Source organism: Heptranchias perlo, chromosome 32 (genome assembly GCF_035084215.1).
Source record: "Heptranchias perlo isolate sHepPer1 chromosome 32, sHepPer1.hap1, whole genome shotgun sequence".
NCBI lineage: Eukaryota > Metazoa > Chordata > Chondrichthyes > Hexanchiformes > Hexanchidae > Heptranchias > Heptranchias perlo.
In genome coordinates, this window is record NC_090356.1 from 19,004,123 (window position 1) to 19,022,814 (window position 18,692).

Here is an 18,692-nt window from a genome sequence, read left to right on the forward strand (position 1 = left end):
GGGAAACAGTCCCAGTTATTTGTCAAATCCCAACCCTCCTAAAATATCTAGTTAATCAGGTCTGTAAACGACCTGAAATACCAAAATAAATACCTTAAGTGGCACCCCGCCGGCTTTAATTGCCGGTGGGAGTCACATGCGGGGGCTGTGCGCGCATGTCAGCGCGTCTGTGGGAAACCCGGAAGTGGGCGGGTTGGAGCCGGGCTCCCGACTTGCCCCGGGAATCGCCGATTTTCGTGGCCCCCCTGCCAGGAACGCACCCGATCGCGGGTGCTAAAATCGACCCCAATGTTGCATAATGCTGTATTTTTTTCAAGTATAACTTTAGCTCTTCTGAACAACACTTGTGTCAGAAAGATTGTTTCAGATTTGTATTTCATATTGGATAGAATTGAATGAATTGCTACTTGTTCATATAATTAGGTAATGGAGTAAATTGAAATGAAGATTTCCTGCATAAAGACTGTTAGAGAAACTTGAATGGATCACTTCGTAGAACATGGAATAGAATGCATTTTGGTTATGATTGAAGCCGTAAAGCTGTGTCCTAGTTTTAGTAAATATCTCAAAGTGAAAGCAACATGATTACAGAGGCCTCGCCCTGCCCGGAAAGTTGTATTTTCCCTAGATACAGTGTACAAATTGCTCTCACTACACAGATTTTAACAAAAAGAAGTTAGCATTTCTCATCCTCGTTTCCAATGTGTCAAAAGCTGTGGCTCAGTGGTAACACACTCACCTCCTGAGTCAGAAGGTTATGGGTTCAAGTCCCACTCCAGAGACTTGAGCACACAATCTAGATTGACATTCCAGTGCAGTACTGAGGGAGTGCTGCACCATCGGAGGTGCTGTCTTTCGGATGAGACGTTAAACCAAGGCCCCGTCTGCCCTCTCAGGTGGGCGTAAAAGATCGCACGGCACTATTTCGAAGAGGAGGAGCAGGGGACTTCTCCCCGGTGTCCTGGCCAATATTTATCCCTCAACCAACACCTATAAAAAGATTATCTGGTCATTATCACATTGCTGTTGTTAAACCTTGCTGTATGCAAATTGGCTGCCATGTCTCCTACATTACAAGTGACTACACTTCAAAAAAAAGTACTTCATTGGTGTAAAGCATTTTGGACATCCTGAGGTCATGAAAGGCGCAATATAAATGCAAGTCTTTATTTCTTTTTCTTTCTGAAACAAAATGAAGATTTCCTGTATAAAGACTGTAGGAGAAACTTCATCATACATGGAATCATTTTGGTTATGATTGAGGCCCTCAAGCAGTGTCCTAGTTTTAGTAAATATCCTCAGTGAAAGCAACATGATTACAAAGGCCCCACCCTGCCTGGAAAGTTGTACCTTTCCTTAGAAACAGAATACAAAATGCTCTCATTATGTACATTTTTACAAAAAATGTTAGCATTTCTCATTCTCTGTTCCAATGTGTCAACAATCATAAAGTTTTCAAACAGGTGTAAAATAAACCCAGTCTGTTTCTTCTTTTTCAAGAAGAAAGAGTGAATCCCAGAAGCTGTTAAATTCGTTTGTAGCACGGTTCATCTACCTCTAGCTCCTTGACCAAATTGGACAACTTCTTGAGCATAGTTGCTCTCCTTTGACTTACTTCAGCATGTGATAGCTGAAAATTGCTTCACCCAGGAACCACTGACTGGCATCTTTGTAAATAAAATTAAAAGTTAAAACTTTGTAAGTAAACTAAAAACCAAGGAACTTCACAGACTTTAAATTGGGGTGAAATGCTTTTTTTCCCCCTCTTCTCAACTTTTACTTTGCACAAAAGATATCAACAAAAATGTGTGGAATTTAAATTTTATCAGCACTAATTTCCTGTCATCCATCAAACTTGATGTGCAGAATTAAGCACTTCCAAACTCCACTGCAAGTGCATTGACATTTTTAACTAAGGATTCGATGAAAGAAAATGTACAGGAGCATTTAGGTTAAATACTGTTACAAATCCAGCAGTTTCTTCCCCACATTATAATATTTTGGTTCTTTTCAGATTTGCTTTAGATAAATGGAAACCAAGTTCACATTGCACACTCTGATTTGCTTCATACTCTGCTCGAATTAATGGCTTTTGGGAAGCCACAAGCGTTCAGTTTTTTTTTAGGAATCGGATACAGGATGGCTGTTCAGGGATTCAGTTTGGGACTAACGTTCGGTGGCACCCCATTTTTCAATCTGTCACATAACGTTATATTAACAGCATCACATTAACTTTGGAATCTTGATACCATTAATCATTGTTAACATATAAATAGATAATGTAGTACTGGGTGCAATGGTGTGGACCTGTGTTAGTAGTTAACTTTATATCTGGATAGAAGACCAAACTGTAGAGAGAAAAAGAAAAAATGGAAATTTGAAATCAAAACAGAAAATGTACAGCAAATCAGATAGCAACTGAGAAAAGATGAATTAATGTCCCAGGTGGGACCCAAGTCAACCAGAACTTGGTCACTGATAGAGACACTGGCTCTTGAACAACAGTGATCGTTGTAGACTTCTGATGGTTCAGCGAATTTATCTTGTGAGCAACTGAGCCGTACAATCAAAGAAAGGTTCCTGAAAGAGAAAAGATGAGGCTTCTGCCGAGTTGGTTGCTCTTTTTTGAGGTACTTCAGTTGACTTCTATGCTCTGGGTTAGGGCGGGAGAAGATCTGCCAAAGTCTCTGTTTTGATTGCAATCCAATGACGGACCCCCCCACCCCCCGACTAGAAAGTGCATGTGTGGATGTTGTCTGAGGGTAAGATTGGACTTGGTGGTGTTGCCCCTTTGGTGAACAACCTTCCAACCCTCAGTCTAGGCCTGGGGTGACCAGACTTTTAGCTTTGGTAGATAACTTAGTTGAATGCAATAGAGACCCGTGGAACAGCAATCCTGTGGTTTGGGAGTGGAGTTCCTACTTGGCACTGCAGCACAAACTCTGTGTCCCTGCTGATGTATTTTTAGATTTGACACCAGGACATGTGGGTGGGGTGGGTTTGAGGTTTACTCCAATCCTGGTGTTTTGATTCCCTACAAATAGCAACGCTGGATGGGCAGGGAGGTGGAGCTTTGTTAGTTCTATGCAATCTAGGGCAGGTCACTTTCTTCTCCCCAGGGCTTTGTCCTAGGGATCATGAGATTTCTCCCCACATGAAGGAATAGATATTTCAGGTTTGAAGTTAAAAAGCCAAAACAACTGCTGAACCGGCACAGATCAGATGCTGATATTATTTTCTTCTTTCTCTCATGCCGCTGTCTCTACTTTTCCATGCAGTGATCACATTCCTGTTTTTATCCCTCTTTCTCCCAAAGCATCTTGTCATCTATTTTCAAGGTGAAAAGTGTAAAGCCAGCAGTGCTCATCCCTAGATCTCTCTCTGCCTATAATCTCTCTTCTTGCCAGCTTCCACCATGGTCTTAGCCTCTCCTTTAAATGCGTATTGACAGATCGATAGCTTGGACGTGAAAATTAGGAGGAATGTAGTGAGCGAGTGCAAGAGACAACATGTCTCTGGAGATGTAGACGCTTGTCTCGGGAACATCAGACAAGAGTTGACAGGCTGAGCAGAGTGGACTTGCAGGTTATATTTGGCCTGCGTCTGTAGTTTGGACACCCTCAGATCTAGGTTTACGTGAAGAACAGCCATTTGGGCAATGTACCGGTGCCTGTGGAGCCATACCACAGTGAGGAATCGGCGTCTTGAGGTGGGAAGGTCACTGTTCGTATTTTAGAGTTTTTATGGTATTTTACAGAACCATTAAAGCAGAGGTCAAAAACATCCAGGCCAGCTGTTCTCCCCTCTGCTGTGAGATTGCAGCTGTAAAGATAATCTAAATACTGAGCTTTCATAAAAAGATGAGAACTGGAAATTGCCAGCAACAAATAGGGAGGTTTTACAAAGAAGGGTTTCAGTGATAAGCATGTTATATAGTGACAAGAATAAGGATAAGATTGTCTCCCAGCAACTGAGCCTGCGAGTGCTGCTAAAGAACTCGTCTTGTTGAGAGTGTTATTTCCTAACAGAGACTGACCAGACCTGACTCTTTGCTCATTGTAAAATAATCAATATGAAATTAGATGCTCAGCTGTGAACCCTGCTGGCAGAACATTACTGTGGCACTCCGCTTCACAATGGAGACCATGAAGATTGTGGGTAAGACACTTTGATCGATCTTTTCATTGCTTTAAAGTTATATTTGTAGAGAAACGATGAATAGGTGTGGCAGAGCAGCAGGGAATCCAGTTTTGCGGTCTATGGATCCTATCCTGCAGGTTAATGGTGTAGCCTGATGTGAGGTATGCATTGTGAATATAGTTCATTCGTAGATAAGTCAGTAGTGGGAAAGACCGCTTGTAAGCTACCCAGAAAAAAGTTTAGGGAGTGGTACAGGATGTTTATTGTAACTAAATATACTGCCGTGACAATTCATGTGGCTGTCTCATGAGGGAAGCGCATGGAATGTCATACAGAGTTGAACATTTTAAAGAAGTCTCTTGCTCACTGTCTTTCCCCTATCACAGTCTTGCCTGGAAAGCTGCGAAATACTTGTGGTGTCTGTTGGTGTTGAAGGGAGTATTTTGTTTATCAAGTTCTGTAATTTTGAAACTAAGCAGAACTGTGACACTGGAGAGAAACTTTAAACGTTTTCTTGGAGAAGAACGTGCAGTGCAGTAGGTCACTTCACTCCCCTGTTGCACAATGGTGACATCTTTGTTTCTTGGATCACCATTTTTGTAGCCATGCTAGGAAAGGTTTCGGATTTAGCACTGAATCAGAGTTTAGTGGTGTGCATTACGATTATCTAGAACTTGGGTTGAACATATTTCACGTGGGTCCCTAGCAGACACAGGAGACTGGGCTGGATATGGACCCTGGCCGCAGGTAATCAACCATCCTTTCACTTTGTTGGGACTGGAGGCATGCAGGAGGGCTTCATGAGGAATAAAAGGCTACAAGCCCCTTCTTTACAGGAATATTAATTGCTCAAATTGGATGGAGCAAAGAAGTGCCTTGATTGGTAGCTGCTGGTCTCAGTAGTGAAATTCTGATTGGGTTACAATAATGCTGAGATAGTACTGCATAGTTCCTGTAACTGTTAAAATTAAAACGCTGACTCGTTGTGACACTGCCTGGTGTGGTACTGAGCCATGCAGATCAGGAGGTTTTCTGGGTTTAATCCTGGCCAGTGCTGAGTTAGTTGATCTCAGCCAGGGTGACAGTATGGCAATACAATTGGCCTCGGTGACCCTTAAGCACGGGAGGTGAAAATTCAGCTTGAATTCGTGCTCCCTGATCAATATGCAGTAACCCTGCAGGAAAATGTGTGAGTTGATGTTGATTGCGAACAAGATCGGGCTTAGCTGGGCTGGTTAATAGTACTCACTGTCTAGGTTCACGCATGAATGGTTACTTGGGCAAGGAGGCTAGTACACGTGGAGCCCAGCCCAGCGAGAGCCTGTGCTTTCAGGTTTCAGGGGAGGGGAGAAAAACATTTTAATATTGTGGGGAAAAATAGCATTGTTTTGGAAATAAATGAAACCAATCTGATCTATATGGAACTGTGATTTAGATGAAGCACTGGGCCCGTGTTGGACTGGGTTCAATTACAAATCAAGGTTAAAGCTAATTATTTGAAGGCTAGTTGATGGGTTTTTAAAAAGGCAGTGCAACACCAAATGAATGTCAGTAGATCAACTCTGTTTATATGTTCAACCAAAGTGTACATCATCTAACCTTCAGAAGTGTTTCTAAATATGTATTCAAACTCTGCAATTTAATGCCTGTCTTCATCGTTGATCAGTTACTGGTCCACTGTGTCCTCATGCCTCTGTTTGGGAGATCGCCCCTGTTTTGTTCCACATTAAGTACTGATCTGAAGCCAATAAGAAGTTTTATGGATCAAGTCACAGACTGCAAATTGTATAGCAAACTTTTATCACAATGACCAGTGCTGCTGATAAGTCATTTTTTAATGCTCAAGATCTAGTTTTTTTACTCTCTTTAAATTGCCCCCCCCCCACCCAGTTTTTCATATTAAAAACATCTGTAGCCCCTTCAGGTTATCAACATGTAGCAAGTTGCCCGACAGTGCCCATGCACTCACCTAGAAAGCTGTCATTCTATCTTTTGCAGCAAAGACTTCTTTACTAATATTCATAAACTTCAGTTAGGAAGGGGCCTAACCAAGTGCAGTTCGCAGCTTAGCTTCTTCTCCCAAATGCAAGAGATTTCTATATTCCCTGGCCATCTGTCTTGTCGCTGTTTTCCTGTTTGAAGAATTTAACTACTTTGTCTCCTCAGTTTTACTCCCTGAATATTTTCATTTCTAGTGCCATAGATCAGAGATGTACAACACTTCGAAACAGAAGTGGGGGGTGGAGGGTGAATCCATGTCCCACAACTAGTGAGTGGGCTGCATATGAAAAAACAAAAGACTTGCATTTATACAGCACTTTTCATGACCGCAGGGCATCCCAAAGCCCTTTACAGCCAATGAAGTAGTTTTGAAGTGTAGTCACTGTTGTAATGTATGATTGAATTATTTTTGGGTATGGTAAAATCATGAGTAAACACCATATCCAATTGATTTATTTACTAATAGAACATTTCCGCATTTTCTCACACTTTCACAGTCTCAATTTTTGCACAAAATATTTTTGTTTTAACTTATTGAAAAACTATTTCTCTCACAAGTTGGCTCTTCAGTATGAGGTCTGGGCTTGCTTTTGCTTCGCTGCAGGGGGTGGGGACATCCTGCAGATGTTTGTCTGTGAACCTTGAACCTTGAGCGGAAGCAGAACTTCTGATGGTTCATTTGTCAAAATGATTGTCTGATAGCAAGTAAGCGTGAACAATGACGTACTGATTTTCAGCTGATCATTGCATTGGAGCTCATTTGAATTGCTGATGGGGCTGTCAAAATTGACAGCAGAATGTTTTCTAAAGACCTCTAGCTCTGGCCGTTTGTTGTGGAAGTCTGTGGAAGCAGTTGGCAAACTCGCATGCCACACTCCTCAGCCTTGAAGTGAAACAGTCACAATGAATTGGCTGTTGCGCTGCCACTGAAAATGAACTGCATGAGGGGAGGTGCGACCGCTCACCACGAGACCGCTGACTTGCCAACAGCTGGAACATAGTCTCAAAAGTGCACACAAGGTCGAATTCCTCTTTCACGACCCGGTGAGCCTATTGAGAATATTCAACGGGTCTGTGCAATCCTTTAGAAATGCAAGGTCCACCAGCCATGCCTTTTTGCACTATTCTGGTAGCGGCCGTCTCTTCTGTTCCATGAAGAGTTGTATTTTGTGACACAATTTCAAGAACTGAGTACCGTGCCATGGCTGAGACAGTGTACGTCATTGTGGTGCAACAGGTCTGTGCATTGTGCGTTAGATTCCTCCTGCAGATTTTGAAACTGGAGCTGTCCAAGCCTATTGATTTGAAGCTGACAGCCTAGATGACTATGACCATCTTGACTTGAGGCTGCCTAATGTGGTTGCTGTAGCTTCTTGATGTACACTACAGTGGTGGGTGATGAGCTGGGTCAGCACACCTGCAACAGAAATGATGACGATGTATTTAATGTTATCTCTCTGTCTGAGCCTGAGCCGTGGCTGCAGCATCTGGTGGTCAGTGATCAGTGAGCAAGCATGGCCCATGGCAGCTTCAGGCATATAATTGTCTTGTCCCACCACAAGAAGAGATCAAATCCTTTTTAACAAAGCAGTTCATCTTGCTAGAAATGAAATGGACGACTTTTCCGTATGTAAATGATCAACACATTTAGGCCTTTTTACTTTTGTGATTCCTTGAATGCTGTTCAAAGCTGTGAGCCCTTCTGTGATATTGAAGGAATCATCAACTCCTCGCAAAGATGAGCAGCTGGACAGTTTCTGCATTAAAGGTGTTTTTGTCCACAGCAATGCTGTAACACAGAAAACCCTGGGCCTTTCCTTTGAGTTGCTGTGCGGCATCCTTTGACAGTTGTTTTACCCTTTAGTGGCCTGTGTTGTTTGCTAAACTATTGTTGGCTCGGGATGGACAATGTAGGCTTTGGCCTTTGTGCACAGTTGACAAAAGCAGCACCAAAGAAAGGTTTTGACACCTTTGTGACTGTGCCACAATGAAAATTGCTAGGATAGTGTCCTCGCATCACTGCGCACTGGTAAGCAGAGATATTTGATTTTTCAGTTTGTCAACCTTCTCCACTGCTGATGTGTCACTGGGTGGCATGCAAGAGCAACAGAGTCTCCCTCCCTTTCTCATGTTTACAGTCAGGGTTAAATGGGCACCTTTGCTTTCAAGGAAATCACAGGATAGGAACCACCTTTTTTCAACTTCCCCAGTAACTGTCAACATTCTGATGTGTGCTGAGACCAAATGTATCAATCACAGGTCCATACAGTAATTGTACAGACCAGCCATGAGGGCCATTGCCTCTTTCTGCTGTGTTTTGTTTTATTTGTTCATGGGATGTGGGCATCGCTGGCAAGGCAAGCATTTATTGCCCATTCCGAATTGCCTTTGAGAAGGTGGTGGTGAGCCACCGCCTTGAACAACTGAGTGGCTTGCTAGGCCTTTTCAGAGGACGATTAAGAATCAACCACATTGCTGTGGGTCTGGAGTCACATATAGGCCAGACCGGGTAAGGATGGCAGGTTTCCTTCCCTAAAGGACATTAGTGAACCAGATGGGTTTTTACGACAATCTGGTAGTTTCATGGCCACCATTACTGATACTAGTTTTTTTAAATTCCAGATTTTATTTAATTGAATTTAAATTCCCCAGCAGCCATGGCAGGATTTGAACTCTTGACTCCAGAATATTAGTCCAGGCCTCTGGATTATTAGTCCAGTAACATAACCACTATGCTACCGTACCCCATTTGTTCACTGGTTCACTGTTGGGTAACATGCCATTCATTTCACGGAGGGTAATTAGGGTGTTTACCAGCTAATTTACAGATAGACGTAACAATGACAGTATTTAACACCAATGTATTTATGGTGTAGGTTTGGATTGTAAAAACCACAAATCAGATTAATAGTGATTAGTTGTAAAAATGTCACTTGCTGTGATTCATGATTTTTTAAAATCTTGCTGCCTGATTAGCTTGTGTCGATTTGCTACACACAACTTTTGGTTATGTAATTTGAAACAATAAAGGAATTTGTAGTTTCTCACCGTAACTGAGCAGGAAGTTTGGTCACCACCATAAGGACAGAGTCGGCCCGCTTGTGCTGGCTGGGTTTAAACACTGAAGTGCCGAAGGCCTGGAGATAGCCCCACTGCTGTCTTCTCTGTGGACATCATGTGGCCCAAGAATCACAGCACAGAAGGAGGACATTCAGCCTATCGTGCCCGTTCTGGCTCTTCGAAAGAGTTAGTCCCACTCCACTGCTCTTTCCCCATAGCCCTGCAAATTTTTCTTGTGAAGCATACATCCAATTCCCTAACTGGGAAAATGAGAGAAAATGTCTTGAGTGTCAGGAGGCACTCCAAGTTTTTTTTTAAATTGAGAAACATAGGAACATTAAAAAAATTCAAGGAACAGTCCTTCAGTCACCCAGCCCAGCATCCAGCTTCATTTTGAACTTCCCTAATGTTATCGATTCCACTACCGTATCCTGCTAGATCGATTTCAAATGTTTCTTCACATGCAGACAAACCTCAAAGAGCCAGTGCCTTGAAGCAGGAAGAAAAAGAGAGGGAGTATTACTCATCCAAACAAACTTTCTTTTATAAAATCCAGCCTTTTTATAATCCAGCTTTTGGGTTCATTCTTACTCCTGTTAGACCTCTGCTGATTCTAAAGAATATTTGTAAATAATCAAAGAAAATCCTTGTGCTACTGATATCAGCATTTCACATTGTAACAGCCTGGCTGGAAAGTCAAGAGTGTACGTATGGCTGTGTCTCCAGATAACGTGCAGCTTTATCCTCACTTAATAGAACTGTGCTTTATTTGAGTCTGCCTCTTTTGAATGGCTGATTCCATTCAGTCTGCAGGCAGACTAAGTCACTGCTGTCTATGGAAATCCATGTTAGATAATATACATAGGAACATTCCCACCCAACTCAGCTCACAGAACAGCCTGGTGAAGGGTTACCCAATGAGTAAAACGTGGACCCAACATGGATACGCTCATCACTTTTTATGCATTTTGTGAGGAAACTTGAATTGAGAAATTCGTAAAGGGCAGGAGTGGAAATGGGGATTAGGTGGGTCAATGGGTAGAGTAGAAACAGGAGGGCAAAAGTAAGGTGGGTAGAATAGAAACAGAAGACTAAGGTTGAAGTGGGTCAGTGTGGCCAAGTAGAGTTAAGCTGGTGTTAAACAAAAATATTGGTGAGAACAGTGGTGAGGAAATAGTGCACTCACTGACTGTCAATCCTACAGGAAACAACGCTGCGGCAGAGTTCAAAGTTCATTTTGTCTCAACGGATGCAGTCCAGGATCTCTCACCACCTGATTCTGCTCACTTACCTTTGTTTCCACGTACCCTACATGAACTGCATTCAAGTCCTGGGGTCTCCTGACTCATTCATGCCTCTGAAGTCCCTTGGGATGTTTTTCCACTTAAAGGCAATGTAAATGCAAGTTGTTGTTGCATGACAGAATTTCAGTGTGGTGTGGCAGATAAAGGCTTAGCCTGTGGGAATGGCTAAAAGGGATAAATGTAAGTATGTGGTGAGGGACAGATACACGTGGTTATAATTGTCCGAGAGTACAATGTCACCACTTTGACTTCAGCCCCTATTCGCAATGACATTCCATTTGGAGTTTTTACTAAGCCTGTGTAGCTCCTCATGTGTTTGTTGCCAGTAGCTCTTGTTACAGATAACAATTTGATTTAAGACTGATTTTTGAACAATATTCACTATATTTGAAGGTGTATTGTTCGTTATGGTATTCCGGTGCTGCTTGCTCTGTGCTCGCTACAATGATATGGCGCCCAGTCTGGACATCATTATTAAACGGCCAGTGAAGAAAAGTAAAGAACTTGAATTAATTCAGTTGTATCTTGTATCATTAACTATTCCAGTGCTCTCCTGGCCGGTCTCCTAACTTGCACCCTCCGTAAACTTGAGCTCATCCAAAACTCTGCAGCCCGTATCCTAACTCGCACCAAGTCCCAAACACCCATCAACCCTGTGCTTACTGACCTACATTGACTCCTGGTCCGGCTACGCCTCTATTTTAAAATTCTCATCCTTGTTTTCAAATCCCTCCATGACCTCACCATGAGGAGAGATTGAGAAGAATAGGCCTATATTTGGAGTTTAGAAGAATGAGAGAGAATCTTATTGAAATGTATAAAATTCTTAAAGGGCCTAACAGGGTAGATGCAGAGAGACAGTTTCCCCTAGCTGGAGAGTTTAGAACTAGAGGGCATAGTCTCAGACTGAGGGGTAGGCGATTTAGGACTGAGATGAGGAATTTCTTCACTTGGAGGGTGTTGAATCTTTGGAATTCTCTACCCCAGAGGGCTGTGGATGCTCAGTCATTGAGTATATTCAAGACTGAGATTGATAGATTTTTGGACTTCAAAGAAATCAAGGGATATGGAGATTAGGCAGGAAAGTGGACTTGAGGTCGAAGATCAACCATGATTTTATTATATGGCGGAGCAGGCTCGAGGGGCGATATGGCCTACTCCTGCTCTTATTTCTTATGTTCTCACCCCTCCCCTAAATCTGTAATTTCTTACAACCCTCCGCGATCTCTGCGCTCCTCCAATTCTGGCCTCTTGTGCATCCCGACTTTCAACGCTCCACCACTGGGGGCTGTGCCTTCAGCTTCCTAGGCCTTAATTTCTAGGGGGATGGAGTATAAAAGCAGGGAAGTCATGCTACAACTGTACAGGATGCTGGTGAGACTGCACCTGGAGTACTTCATACAGTTCTGGTGCCCTTATTTAAGGAAGGACATACTTGCATTGGAGGCAGTTCAGAGAAGGTTCAATAGGTTGATTCTGGGTATGGAAGGGTTGTCTTATGAGGAACGATTGAACAGGTTGGGTCTATACTCATTGGAGTTTAGAAGAATGAGAGGAGATCTTATTGAAACGTACAAGATTCTGAGGGGACTCTATGGGTAGATGCTGAGAGGATGTTACCCCTCATGGGGGAATCTAAAACTAGGGGACATAGTCTCAGAATAAGGGGTCACCCGTTTAAGATGGAAATGACGAGGAATTTCTTCTCCCAGAGGGTCGTGAATCTTTGGAATTCTTTACCCCGAAAAGCTGTGGAGGCTGAGTCATTGAATACATTCAAGGCTGAATTAGACAAATTTTTGATCAGCAAGGGAGTCAAAGGATATGGGGAAAGGGCAGGAGAGTGGAGTTGAGGTAAAAATCAGATCAGCCATGATCTAATTGAATGGCAGAGCAGGCTCGAGGGGCCAAATGGCCTACTCTTATGCTCCTATCTCTTATAGTCTTATGGGCTGGGGTTGCTTTCCTTGGAACAGAGGAGGCTGAGGGGTGATTTGATTGAGGTATACAAAATTATGAGGGGCCTAGATAGAGGGGATAGGAAGGATCTATTTCCCTTAGCGGAAGGGTTAATAACCAGGGGGCATAGATTTAAAGTGATTGGTAGAAGGATTAGAGCGGAAATGAGGAAAAAAATGTTCATCCAGAGGGTGGTGGGGGTTTGGAACTCACTGCTTGAGAGGGTGGTAGAGGCAGAAACCCTCAGTTCATTTAAAAAATACCTGGATGTGCACCTGAAGAGCCGGGACCTGCAGGGCAACGGACCAAATGCGGGAAAGTGGGATTAGGCAGGGTGGCTCGTTTCTCAGCTGGCGTGGACACAATGGGCCGAATGGCCTCCTTCTGTGCCGTAAATTTTCTATTTTCTATGATTCTTAAGCTCTAGAATTCCCTCCCTAAACCTCTCCGCCTCTCTACCTCTTTCTCCTCCTTTAAGACACTCTTTAAAATCTACCTCTTCCCTGTCCTAATATCTCCTTATGTGGCTCAGTGTCAAATTTTTGTAATAGCACTCCTGTGAAGCGCCTTGGGATGTTTTACTACGTTGAAGGCGCTACATGAATGCAAGTTGTTGTGGGGGAAAAGGAAGCAAAATACTGCAGATGCTGGAAATCTGAAACAAAACCAAAAAATGCTGGAAACACTCAGCAGGTCAGGCAGTATCTGGAGAGAACAGACATGTTAACGTTTCAGCTCTGGTCCCTTCATCAGAACTGAAAAATTACAGATGAACGGTATTTACAGAGAAACAAAAAAACGACGCAACCACACACAGGAAAAGAAATAGAATAAGCTGTAAAGTTCTTAAGTGGAGAACAGGAGATGGCTAAGTGGCAGGAGTAATAGAAGCATGATTTGATAGGAAGCATGATTCGATAGAAAGCATAATGAGAGAAATCAAAGAAATAAAAGACATATGAGATACGGAGGGGTAGATTTTATTCCCCCCACCGCCACCAATCGGAACGGTGCGTGGGAGGGTTAAAATCATCCGAATTCACGGCTGCACCGTTCCTGCCTGGCGACGTTTTATCCTCACCGACTTTGAAGTTGGCCGTGGCTCCCACTGCGGGTAGGTGGGAGCCTAATTTAAATCTAAAAGTCTCTGCCTGATGACGTCATCGGTGTCTCGATAGCATTTTAACTTCTGCATTCGGGAGACCCATGCGAGGCCAACCACAACAGTCGAGCCATGGCGGGAGTCACGGAGTGGCCAGCTTGAGGCCAAGGTATTTTAAAAATTTTTACTTTTATCTGAAATCTTTATGGGCCAGGTGAAGCAGATGTGTTCCCCTGGACCCACGAAGTCTTTGGGCCTCCCCCAGCCCTGGCCTTGCATCTCCCTTCCCTGACTGTCATCGGCTTACCAACCATTTATCAATTTGAGTACCTCAGTGAAGTTCCCCCTTAAATGTCATGTCTCTCGACTGTAGAAATTGATTATCTCTAATCTTTCCTCATAGATCATGCTCTCCTCTGTACTCTTTCTAAGGATGTACATGTTTTTTGTAACACAGTGGTCAGAATTGAACACTGTACTCCGTTGTAGAATCTCAACGCGTAATTTCTGTTACATTCCAGCAGTTCTGGTGAATATCCCAGCATTGCTTTTCCATATTGAGATACTGGCTGTTGATTGAGATGGTCATTACCTGGCTCTTAGCTGGTGCAAATGTTTCCTGCCCCTTGTCAGCCCATGCTTGGATATTCTCCAGGTCTTTTGTTCTAGGCTGGCTTGGACTGCTTCATTTGAAGCAGATGATTCAGGGCTATAGGGAGAAAGAAGAGCAGTGGAATTAGTTTTGGATTCCTCAAGCAAAGACAGGGTAGGTTGAATGACCTCTTTCTGTGCTGTAAATCTCCATGGTTCTATTATCTAGTTTTTGTCAATAATGAGTCTGTTATTCCCAGGTTCCTTGCCAAGTCTCCCTGTACTGATTCATTTCCTTTCATTGTATATTGATGTTGCACATTTTTTCATCCAATGTGCAATATATTTGTCAGTATTACATTTCAGTAGCCATTTTTTGGCCTAGTTATATAACTTTTTTTGTAGATCTTTAGCACTGTATTTCATTGTCTGCAAATTTGACACTCTTTCATTTGGTTTCAGTGTTTGAGTCATTTGTTTAAATGAGAAACAACAAGGGTCCAAGCACTGAATCCTAGTGAGTGACTCAGTACCTCTACACCCTGCCCCTTGGTTTGATATTAGACCTCTCCCAAGAGCCCTCTATTTCCTGTTTTAAACAGCTTCTTTTGCTACCCTAGATTCCCAATATTTAGCTTAATTAGAAGACTTTCTTTTAGTACCTTATCAAAACCTTTCTGAAAGCCTCTGGTAGTCAAATAGTCTTCTATCATGCACTGCCTAGGCTCACATATGAAAAATTTCAGTCTTGGGTGAGTGACCAGAGGTTTGCCAACTCCCATCGAATCAAACCCAGCTAAAGATTGTGCCTGCAGGAGAGGAGTAAATTGGAAAACAAAGTACAGTATTAGCAAGAAAAGTTCAATGTAACCTTGAGGGTGATGGTGAGTTATACCAGACTGTAGCGTGCTGCCATGTTTAATGTTAAACACACGTGCACAGTTGCATGGCTATTGGTGTACCAGTGCACCAGGCCACAATGGTAGAATGTGGACAATTTACCTTTTGAAAGAAGTTCATAGTTCTTGGCTTTGCTTTCTACGGGGAGGGAAAGAGTGAATATAAATCTGCGTCTCCCAGCTGTTACTTGCACAGTGTCATTAGTAGAACAACCTGGCCACCCTCTCAACTGAGGAATGGTCTGTGGAAGGGGAAGATGGAAAACTAAACAGATTTAAAATTAAAATAATATGGAGCTATTACAATCTGGTGGGACAGGCAGGCCTGCATTGCTGGGAGATCAGGGGTTGAGTGTGAGTTCACAGACTGAGTGGCTGGGTGACTGTATATAAATGATGCTCACTTTATTTAGATAGAGAGCAGTGGCTCTGCTTCCAATGTCATTATTAAGTTCGAGAGTCTCAGTGTGAGGTGTTACAATAGAAATAGTTCTTTGTACTTTTGTACTTGGTACAAAACTGACTTAAGCATTCCATGCTAGATATGGCTTGATCACTACAAGCTCTACAGGGCCTTGCTGTCCACCACCAAAACCACACACTATTCTGTGATTATCCTGCTGCTTGAGGATAATTCCAATCATCTTTTCTCTTGGCATCTATTTCTCGCCATGCCTTTGTGCTTTGGGTCGCTTTTCTGTATTAAATGCAAGTTGTTGTTGGTGTTGTCGTCTGTCTGTTGGTCAGTCCAGTCGATCTGTCCGTAAATCTGCTTGAAAGTTAACAGCTTTATTGTGGGTGTTCTACAGCCACCACCCTGTGACAGATACACACTGCTGCTAGGTGTATGTTTAGGTAGATGGTAGACTGAAATAGTTTTTTTTGTTCTTTCACAGATAGCAACAAGCTGCTGAAGGACCAGCGGTCCTGTTATGGGGCAGTCCGGCACCCTGGGGCCATCACCTCTATGGTAATGTATTGTGCAGGGGCTAAGAAGTATGCATTCTGCCTTCAGGTGGTCAACATTGGTAGCATTTTTGTTTAAAAATTTTGAAAGAGTATTTAATTCTTTTTTGTAAAGACATGTACACTTTTATGTTTCCCTCTCCTATATTCTCCTCCCCCCCCCCCCCGCCCCCTACTCTGACTGGGCTATGCATCTGACTATGGGGATATGTGGTCTGGCCCATAATGCCACCAGTGTTGCTCTTAGCTGGCCAGCAGGATATTTGTGGGAACATCCCAGTGGAAACTCAAGCTAATTTCTTTCCTTTCCCCACTTCAAAGTATTTACCCAGGGGCTAAGCAGCCCTGGACTGACTCCAAAGTAAGTGGAACTGCTCCAGGATGCACATAGCTCCTCCCTATCCCTAATGTCACTGGAGCAACTAAGTGCGGGGGTGGGGGGGGGGGAATAAGACTTCCAGTGATGGGTTTTAGTGAGGCAGCAAATTTTTAAAAGGTGATACAAATGGTTGAGCTGGGGCAAGTGCTTTGAACAGAAAGGTACTCCTAGACTTTATTTCCCTTTTTAAGCAACAGAGTTTTACAATTTAACAGATTTAGGAAAGATCTACTTAATTCAAGAATCACCTTTGGGATTTTGAGATGTTGTTGGATCTTAGACATACAGAAAAAATTTTCGCAATTGTATGAAGTCTTAGTGAGTGACCGACACAGTACTGAGTGCTACAGTTATTAACTGGGGGTTCTGAAGTTTTTATAGTAAAGTGAATAACCTGCGCACTCCTTTGTGGTACTAATGCTAACATTTATTTTCTGTGCAGGAGGTGACTGGATACCAGCGTGTGCAATGGCGGGTAATTCTCTGCCATATTCTTACTGTACTGTCGGTGGGAATATTGTGGCTAATCTTTCACTGGAAGCCAGTTCTGGAAGTGCTTGCTAAGTGCCATCCCTGCCACCTGAGCCAATCTGACTGGGTCATAATCAAGGTAAGAAAAAACAAACCTGGACATGGGATACATCTGGCATTGTTGAGGCTTGAGAATCAGTTCATAAGTTCTTGGAGCAGCAGGTCTCCTGTGGTTATGGTTAAATTTTAGCAGCAGCTGTCAGTCAAGGCAGTTAACCACGTATAGTTCAATTACTTGTTGGAGTGCACCTTCAATGGTAGGGTGGCTGATTGGCTTCCCATTTCAAATCTGACTTTATACCAACGTATGTATATCTCCCTCTGGTGCAAGTAATTGACCTATTATCAGCACTGATGAAGTCTTGAAGTTGTCTATCTACAAGTTCCCAATTCTTAGTGAATGAAGGTGGCGAGATAGATTGGAGAAAACAATCTAGAAAGTCTCCGGTCCTCCTCCTCCTCCCCATACTGCTTTCTATTCTATTCTTTGTTTGACCTTATGTTCAGCAATACACATCTGACTTATTTTAGTGATGAGTAATTTTGCTATTAGTAGTTATATTTCTGACTGTAATTTTGCTCACCTGAACAAGTGATCGTTTAATTTTGAGGAGGGAACCTCTTTTTAAAGGAGGCTCTTGTTGCCGAGATTCTTCTTTAGTAGAGAGACTGTGCAACTTTACTGATTGAATAAGGAACAGTCTAATATGGGCTTTTTACTCTATTCAAAGATCCTCATATCTTTTAATCTTCTGAGGATTATGTATTTTAATCATACAAAATCTTTTTTAAAATTTAGTTTTGAAGTTTTTCTTTCGTTTGCTTCAATTGTTAGTTACAAATAAATCTTGCATAAAGTTTAAGAAACATTTTAAGATCAGAATGACAGGAGCTAATGTTTAAACTCGTTTCTTGCAGGATTCGTTTAACCAGCAGTTCGTAGCCAGAGTTTGGACAGAGGAGGTAGAGGATGACTGGTTAGTTCTTCTGTGTTAGACAAAATTGCTCTGCACACTGAACTACTGAATCACCGATGACAGTGGAACTATCCTGAACAACTACAACTTTAATCAAATGTTCCATGGATTATTGAGATGGTTATCCAAAGATCTGGAGACATTAAATGTATTTACAAACCTGAGCACTAGCTAACCCCCAGCCAGGGTGGCAGTAGGAGTACTACAATTGGCATCAGTGCTTTGGGCTGTAGAAATAAAATATAAGTCAGGATTCCTGCTCTTGATTGCAATTGTATTAACCCCTGCTGGACAGTACACAAGTCAAGTGAGGATAGAATCAGGCTCAGCTTTGATGCTCTGCACAGTCAAATAGTCCATTCACACTCGCTGCTTAGGCTAAGAAGTGAAGATTGGCCACTTGTGATGGGGGCTACCAGGTACAGCTGGTAGCTGTGAAAGCCCACCCTGGCAAGAATAAGGGAACGGTATATCCTGTAATTTTCTTCACTCTGGAGATGAACGGAAGAAAATTAAGGGATATATGGTCCCCTCCGATGGCTGCATGTTATCTGTGCCGAACCAGATCCTGTTCTCACCCCACCTTTACTTTTTAACAAGAATTCTGACTGATTTCCCTCCACACCCACCCACCCCCACTGCTGCATACTCTAATTGTAGTATCCTCGCCCTATCCTGGCAGAGATCAGCTAACTTAGAACTACATTGGATCGTGCCTCTCGCCATTAATCTTTGGCAGGTGGCCTGCAGGAGCTAGGACAGTTGGCTAAAACTGGCAGGCAT

At 42.8% G+C, this 18,692-nt stretch overlaps 1 protein-coding gene and 1 long non-coding RNA gene across 4 annotated transcripts in view; one reads left to right on the forward strand and one right to left on the reverse strand.

Moving 5' to 3' along the window:
• The window catches only part of atp13a2 (ATPase cation transporting 13A2), an 82,187-nt gene that overhangs the window by 11,188 nt on the left and 52,307 nt on the right, over positions 1 to 18,692 (forward strand). For all 3 annotated transcript variants that reach the window (XM_067970547.1, XM_067970548.1, XM_067970549.1), the window contains exons 2-4: positions 15,953 to 16,026; positions 16,844 to 17,011; positions 17,851 to 17,909. In XM_067970547.1, coding sequence (XP_067826648.1) covers positions 15,953 to 16,026; positions 16,844 to 17,011; positions 17,851 to 17,909 — 301 coding nt within the window. The remainder of the gene's footprint in view (positions 1 to 15,952; positions 16,027 to 16,843; positions 17,012 to 17,850; positions 17,910 to 18,692) is intronic.
• LOC137301128 (uncharacterized) lies at positions 6,608 to 14,247 on the reverse strand. Its single transcript, XR_010958229.1, has 3 exons — positions 14,159 to 14,247; positions 9,190 to 9,690; positions 6,608 to 7,558 (listed from the first exon to the last, which is right to left on the reverse strand). It is a non-coding gene; the product is annotated as an uncharacterized lncRNA (long non-coding RNA).